The sequence below is a fragment of the Hyperolius riggenbachi genome, chromosome 6 (assembly GCF_040937935.1).
Source record: "Hyperolius riggenbachi isolate aHypRig1 chromosome 6, aHypRig1.pri, whole genome shotgun sequence".
NCBI classification, from domain to species: domain Eukaryota; kingdom Metazoa; phylum Chordata; class Amphibia; order Anura; family Hyperoliidae; genus Hyperolius; species Hyperolius riggenbachi.
The window spans coordinates 336,353,255-336,361,297 of NC_090651.1; the positions used below are offsets into that span (position 1 = coordinate 336,353,255).

Sequence of the window (8,043 nt, forward strand, 5' to 3'; positions counted from 1 at the left end):
GCTTCATTGTGGACAGACCAAATTCGACCAGCTGGACAGTCAATGTTGTTCTGTCATTGAGCTACCTCAGCCCGACCATATGGGCTTGAAAACTGCCATTGCCTGCACTCTCGCCATCATGCGCACTAGTCCAGCACAGCCATCACTACACAAACGGCTGTTTGCGGTGCGTTACACAGTGAGTTTGGTCTGTCAGTGTGAAGCAGTACACTACTTACACTACCTGCTGATCCATGTCTACACACGCAAGATGTTTTAAAGCACTTTATGCCTCCAATTTAGGAATGCAATGTGATTTCTGCCCTTTAGGGATTATAACCCTGCTCTGCGTCAAATCCGTAATTTTCCCAGGGCGTCTATCCCACTCCGCCATGCCCCCTCCAGGTGTTAGAGGTGAGTGATCCCCGCCTGCTACCTCTTAATAGTAGCTGCTGCTACTTAACTTTTTAAAGCTGGAGGGGTGTGGAGGTCGGGGGACCCAGGTGAGGGAGAGGGAGGATCCGAACCCCCTGCCCGCCGCTTTGCCCAATACCCCCGTCCTCCCCGCTAGCCGCTACCCCTCCAGCTGGGCGGCCGCCCCCCCACCCCCCATGAGGTGCTCGGATGGGTTTGAGCAGAATCCGAACACCCCGATATTCGGGGAATAACGAACAGTGAATAAACATATTAGAAGTCAATGCCGGATTTACCATAAGACATTGTAGGCACGTGCCTACAGGCGCCTGATGATGGAAAGGTGTCTCACTCCCCTCCCAGAGCGCCTCTATCTTTCCCCATGCAGAGTCCTGATAAGAGTGTAAATGAGAGGTTACTCATCCTGCTCGGCATTCCATTGATGAGATCTCCCTTCAGTCAGGAGTACTAGCTACCTAATACTTGGGGGTACCTCTAGCTACTTAATAATGAGGGTACCTCTGTCTACCTAATACTTGGGGGCACCTGTATCTACTTATGAGGGGCAAGGGAAGTAAGTGAAAAGTGATAACTGGGCCAGCCAGCACACTTGCAGTGTGGTTTGTAGGTTCATGGAGGGTAAGGTGCCCGCCCCGGAAATCTGTGCTTATAGGTTCCTGTGAGATAAATCCAGACCTGTAATAGAAGTAGAGTATCAGCACAGCAGTCAGGCAATTGACATTGTTTATTAGGGACTCAAGATAGCAGCCTCTGTATGTCTTTTACTTCAAGTTCACTTTAGCAGAAAATTCTGCTTTCAGTATAAAACTATCCCCATCATCACCACCACCATCATCATCACCACAACAGTGTTTGCTGTGCACTATTCTGAGTAGTGCTTTCAGGTGCACTATGCACAGTCCACAGCATACTGTGTAGGCGCAGTAGTTCTGGGCCTGCGCAAAACGCTGCGGACAACATGGGCTTGATTGACAGCGACGCTTCATGCAGGCGCAGTAAGGATTGTTACTTACGAGGTTGTCCTCTGCACCGTGCGGGGAACCAGGGCCGGCGGGTGTGAACGGAGCTGTCAGAGTGGGACAGACAGCTGCGAGGAGCTGGAGAAAGCCCCGGGTAAGTAAATCGGATTTGCATTAATATTGGCTGATGATTCCTTTAACTGATACCCATCAGGTACAACCTGCCAGAGAGAAAATTAAAGAGAACCCGAGGTGGGGTTCTTCCATCGCAATCCATATACAGAGGCTGGGTCTGTCTATAGAGCCCAGCCTCTGTTGCTAGTTAGTTTCTTTCAAAGTCCCCCCTGGGCGCTGTCAGACCCCATAAAACACAGCCACGCTGGCGACACGCAGCGTGTCGCAGCCGGCTGTGTTTAGCTCACTACTGTCAGTCTCGCCGTTCCCCCGCCTCCTGAATCGCTCCGGACCCCGCCCACGTCCCTTCCCTCGCCGCTGATTGGAGGGAAGGGACGCGGGCAGGGACCGGAGCGATTCAGCAGGCGGGGGAGCAGGCGAGACTGACAGTAGTGAGGTAAACACAGCGCGCCTGTGTTTTATGGGGTCTGACAGCGCGCAGGGGGGCTTTGGAGGGCACTAACTAGCAACAGAGGCTGGGCTCTATAGACAGACCCAGCCTCTGTATATGGATTGCGATGGAAGAACTCCACCTTGGGTTCTCTTTAAGGTAAGAGAGTACTTGTAATTAAATATGTACAAAATGTCATATAATGAGCCCCTCCTTAATAATGCTATATCCCCACACATGGGCGTAACAATAGGGGCTCCAGCCCATGAGCCCGCGGGGAGGCCCGGGCCCCCCCTGGAGCCCGCTCCGGGCCATTTTGGGGGACTGCAGGGGTCGCAGCATGAGGGGAAAGCTATGGCCACACTTGGCGGGGAGGGGGGACGGTCCCCCCCCTCACCTCGGGCTCTCCCCTCTGCGCTCCCCCATTTGTGTGCAGCGGCGAGCAGCGGCAGCTACATACCTTCCGTGCGCTCCAGTGTCGACGCTTCTCTCTCTAGCCTCTGACGGGACTTCCTGTTTAAACAGGAAGTCGCGTCAGGCGCTCAAAATGTCTGCAGGGGGACCTGGTGGGTGTTAGTTACGCCCCTGTCCCCACATTTTTGTTTTAGCCCTGTTCTACAGTATGCTTGTATCATAAACTAGCTGCAGTGTGCATGGATCCCTACTCAAAAAATGTACTTCTAAAATATTCCTTCATTTTAAATGTGGTTCTTTTCATGATATAAGATATTTGCACACTTTGTATAATATAATCAACACACACACCTTTCAAATACAAGTTTAGTGATCTTTACTCCAGGATTGAGTTACAAAAAATGTTGATGAACTCTTTAAATCTTTTCCCTTTTTCTCGCTTTGTTTTGTTTGTGTTCTTGTCTGTTGGCAGCATGTGGTTTGTTGTATTTTAAAGCCTGGTGGATTAGGATCTGATCTGGTCTGATAAAGCTGGCCACTAACGGTCCAATTTCTAGCGAAAAATCGTTCGAGCAATCAGAAATTCTGATCGGACGAAAAATAGTTCACTACACCATCAACTAACCAATCATTGCTTCCTATCTATCACGACCACCAAGAAAATCCAAATGTATTGTGTCCACCAATGGAGATTATTTACAACCAATCCGATCAGAATTTCTGATCGCTCAAACGATTTTTCGCTAGAAATTGGACAGTTAGTGGCCAGCTTAAGGTTGGTAAAAAATTGGCAGGGGACAGAAAGGTGATTACAGGGAATTATCCCTCTTAAAAAGACTCTGTAACAACATTTTCAGCCTCATTTCTTCTATCCTATAAGTTCCTATACCTGTTCTAATGTGGTCTGTCTTACTGTAGCCTTTCCTAGTTGCACAGTGGCTGTATTATCTCTGTTATATAATCTAATCTTCTTTCCTCTGACTGCTTTGTCGGGCTCAGGCACTCAGGCAGGAATGTGCTGCTCTGCTTGTGATAGGATAAAAGCTATGCACACCCTCTCCACGCCCCCTGCAGACTCTGTGCGAGTGACAGACTGAGCTCCTCTCTATCACAAGCTGGTTAGCAGCCATGTCTTTTGTTTGTAAACACTGCCTAAAACTGGCAATTACAAGCCAGGATCTCAGCAGGGAGTGGCAGAAACAGCACAGAGGGGCCCGGGAGAACATAATGAATAGAATGTTATGCTTTTTATTATAAGAGTTTTAGAGTACAGATTATCTTTAAAGCGGACCCAAACCAATCATTTTTTTAATTAAAAATATTTAGTTGCACCACTCTGACACATACAAAGATAAATAAACACTCCTTCAAGCCTATGAGCATTTCAGTGCATGCTTTTCACCCTTCTCTTTTCATAACTAGGGTTATGCAGGTGGCAGCCATTACTTCTGAGCTTAGTAGGAGGTTTTAGATCATGGGTGTATTTGTCATCAGTACTCTCCCTCACAGGGGCCTCGTCTATGTGAAATCTCACAAAAGCTGAGATCACCTTCCCTGTGACATCATCAGTAGCAGCCCGTGTTTTGTTTTTGTATTTATCTCCTCCACCAGTGTTCCGGATTATGTCCCAGCAATATGAAAGGAAGGGTGAGGTTCCTCCAATAAATGTAAAATATTTTACATTTGTCATCATTCAGCTGAAAAAAGGCTGCTATTTATTATTATAAGTTAGAAACTAGATTTTATTTCTGAAATCTTGTATTTTTAATTTGGGTCCACTTTAAATGTGTCAGGATAGATTTGAAGATAATTATCTTATTAGGCGTTAGGGGCCTATACACTGGTCGATTATAGTCGTCGATCGATTCAATTTGATCAGAAATTGATGGCCAATTGATCAGCTGATCAATTGATTTGTGGATGATTTTGATCTATTTCGATCGATTTGATCTATCTGACTAGATGGAAAATCTAGGTCGATTTGCTTCTGGCAGCAGATCGATGGCCCATAGAGTTGCAATAATGCATTTAGATTGTTTTAAATAGATTTCCAATAGATTTAATTCTGAAATCTATTGGAAATATGTTCCTTGTGTGTGGCACACATCAGATAGATTCCTGTCAGATTCGACCTGACAGGCATCTATCTGATGGTGGAATCTGCTCTAAATCTATAAGTGTATGGCCACCTTTAGTTAGTAACATGGTGTTTAGATAGAGGACCGTGGGTTCCTGGGCTGTAAACAGGAGCCTGCTGGCGTACGTTAAAAAAGGGCGCCGGGAAAAAAGGGCGCAGGGTTTTAAACGATTATCATGAATAACTTTTAAAAAAAATGTGTGTGCTATATTTCGTTTAAAAATAATGTTTTATAAAGTTATAAATCATTAAATAATGTGTATGAAATCGGCAATTTTAAAAACGTTAATCTTCCCTGTTTAAAAAGTGAAATTTATAATAACGTTTTATAAAACATTAATAAGAATTTTACTAAAGCTATACCTAACCCTACTCTCACACAGAACCCTCCCTGTACCTATCCCTAACCCCTAGACCCCCCTGTTGGTGCCTAAACCTAAGACCCCCTTGTTGGTGCCTAAACCTAAGACCCCCCTGTTGGTGCCTAAACCTAAGACCCCCCTGGTGGTGCCTAAACCTAAGACCCCCCCTGGTGGTGCCTAAACCTAAGACCCCCCTGGTGGTGCCTAAACCTAAGACCCTCCTTGTGATGCCTAAACCTAAGACCCCCCTGTGATAAGCATTAATAAAGTTTTTTAAAAAATGTGGTGCGGTTTTTCGTTTAAAAATGTTTAAAAAAAAAAATTGTACGGTTTTTCGTTTAAAAGTAATGTTTTAAAAAAATATTGTACTGTTTTTCGTTTAAAAATAATGTTTAAAAAATTATAAATCATTAAATAATGGGTAATCATGAGAAGCAGTTATAAAACATTAAAAGTCTCCGGGCGCCGCTTTTAAAACGTTATTTTTCTCCGGCGCCCTTTTTTCCTGTTGGGCGCCCATTAAACGATATTTATTATGGGAGTGAATGGCGGCGCCCTTTTTGTCCACCTGCCTCATGCGCCCAAATTTCCTGCTTCCAGCCTGCTGGCCCGAATTGCTGGCCCCTGGATTGCATTTATGTCCTTGCTATTAGTGATATGCTCTTACAGATATACAAGGTGACATGTGACATGATGAGATAGACATGGCTATGTACAGTGCCTAGCACACAAATAACTATGCTGTGTTCCTTTTTTTCTTTCTTTACGTAAAAAAGTTAAAAATCAGGTATGCAATTGACGGTTTCTCTCCGGGTGGGGACTGGGTCGTGGTGTAACCCTCACTGATAAGGAATTACAGCCATGAACTTTTTTCACAGCAGAAAAAGGCTTCTGAGAGCAGGAAACAGATAAAAACGACCAATAGTTAATAGATTTTAGCTCTGGCATACTTCAGTGCATGTGTCATTGAGCAGAGACAGTAAAACAGTAAAAACTTAAAAAGTGAATTTAAAAATAAAATAAAACTGTGGAAATCCTATCTAGGAGAAGGAAGGCAGGTACAATTATTTATCTCATCAGTTTATTTTCTCCTTCTGCTTCCTTTAACCTGTTGCCGACTGCTCCACGCCAATTGGCGTGAACCGCCTTCTATGGGGCTAGCAGGAGATCGCGCGCACGCTGCGCGCACATCTCCTGCTTGGGGGGCGGAGCTCTGCCCCGCCTTCAGTCTCCGAGCGGCGGAGACTGTTAGACAGCGAAACACTGTCTAATTACTTTGTACAGCTGGCAGGCTAAACAGTGATCGGCTGTCATAGGCTGAAGCCTATGACAACTGTATACGCTGATTGGCTGGCGGGGGGAGGGGGCGGAGGGATATAGAATACATTTTAAAAAAGTACATTTTATTAGAAATGTAATAAAATAAATATTTACTGAAAAAAACAAACAAAAAAAAAACCACCTGGGGGCGATGTGACCCCACCAACAGAGAGCTCTGTTGGTGGGGAGAAAAGGGGGGGGGGGTGGGAATCACTTGTGTGCTGAGTTGTTCGGCCCTGCAGCTTGGCCTAAAAGCTGCAGTGGCCATTTAAGCAATAAATGTCCTGGTCACTAGGGAGGGTTAACACCACAGTCCTCAACCTCAAGTGGTTAATCTGAGTGAGTAAAGATAAGTTATTTTAAATCGAAGATGAAAAATTATCTCCTGGGAGAAAAGTCAGGTGAAAAAGTGAATTGCATATGGGCCTTAGTTTCTTGAATTTATAAATAATCTATAAAAAATAATGATGATGATAACTATAAATACTGTTATACCTACAAATGGCTGCCATATATATCATTGTACAGGTGGAGGAACCGTCACAGACTACATACGGACCTGCGTACCAACAAGCACATGTGGTAAAGTTGGCAGCATTAGTTATGCTGGTGGAAGAGCGAAGATGGCAATTTCATGCTGCAACACAGACGGCTGTACTTCACCCACACCGATATGTAAGTTTCCTTATGTCACAAAGAGGAGCACTTTTTTATGTGTGCAAATATACTTGAGTAAAAGACACGCCCCCTACCAAACCTCCAGTCACATGTTCATCTGGCACACCATGAGGAATATTGGAGTATAATATATATTTTCATGTTGTAAACAGCCCCAGCCACCCATGAGGCAGATGAGACAGGCTCCTCAGACGGAAGCGGGGGGGGGGGGGGGGGGTTAGCAGCCAGACACCCCCCCTCCCCCACACCTGGGGCTATCCCATTTGCGCTTCCCGCCCAGCTATTTGCGCAGCATTTAATTTCTGTCAGGCAGCGGGGGAAGCAATTACACGCCTACTTCCATGATCCACGGTACTTCGGCAGTACAGTCGGCGGCATTGCAGGAAGTGACGCAAGCGGTGGAACGCAGCGATGGATTACGGAAGTAGGTGAGTCATTGCTCCCCCCGCTGCCTGACAGAAATTAAATACTACGCAAGTAGCTGGAGTGGGAGCGTGGACGGGGGAGCCCCAGGTGAGGGGGGGGAATTCTGCCCTTCCTCAACACTGTGCCCGTTGCTACCTGCCTGCTTCCCATCCAGGCTACCTATACTGGGGACAATTCTGCTACCGGGAGGGGGGGGGGGGGGTGGCATCCTCACAAGTTTACTTCAGGCAGAAAAAAGTCTAGAACCGGCCCGGGTTTTAAATTACATAGGTCTTTTCTGAAATAACATAGGTTGATCTGAATTCTGAAATAAACCTGTTTCATCAGGAAGCAAAAATGTTATTTACTTGCCTAATTAGAGGGAAGCCTCTGCATGGTCCAGAGGCTTTCCAATCCATCTACGAGCCACTGCTGCAGCGCAGGGTCCCAGGGTCTTGGTGGATATGTGCTCTTGGCTGCGCACGTACAAGCATGGCTGTACAGCGCATGTGTGAGTGAATTAACAGAGTGTCCCAGCCAGCAGTGTTGGAGATGAGGAGGCTATAAAAAGCCTCTACATCATACCTCCCAACTTTTTGAGATGAGAAAACAGGCCTTCGCCCCTTCCACGCCCCGTGACACTCCTAACGCGTATCGCACCGGCTCCTTTCTGCTTCCTACTTCCTGTGATGTCACAGGAAGTAGGAAGCCGAGATTATAGCCGGTGCGATACACGTTAATGAGGGGTAAGAGATAACTGCCCACTCCGCTGCGCACACTCTGGTAGCA

General features: G+C 46.1%; 1 protein-coding gene across 4 annotated transcripts in view; it reads left to right on the forward strand.

The window, feature by feature from the left end:
• Nucleotides 1-8,043, forward strand: part of LOC137522940 (serine-rich adhesin for platelets-like) — a 292,674-nt gene that overhangs the window by 53,163 nt on the left and 231,468 nt on the right. For all 4 annotated transcript variants that reach the window (XM_068243098.1, XM_068243097.1, XM_068243096.1 and 1 more), the window contains exon 3: nt 6,700-6,846. In XM_068243098.1, coding sequence (XP_068099199.1) covers nt 6,700-6,846 — 147 coding nt within the window. The remainder of the gene's footprint in view (nt 1-6,699; nt 6,847-8,043) is intronic.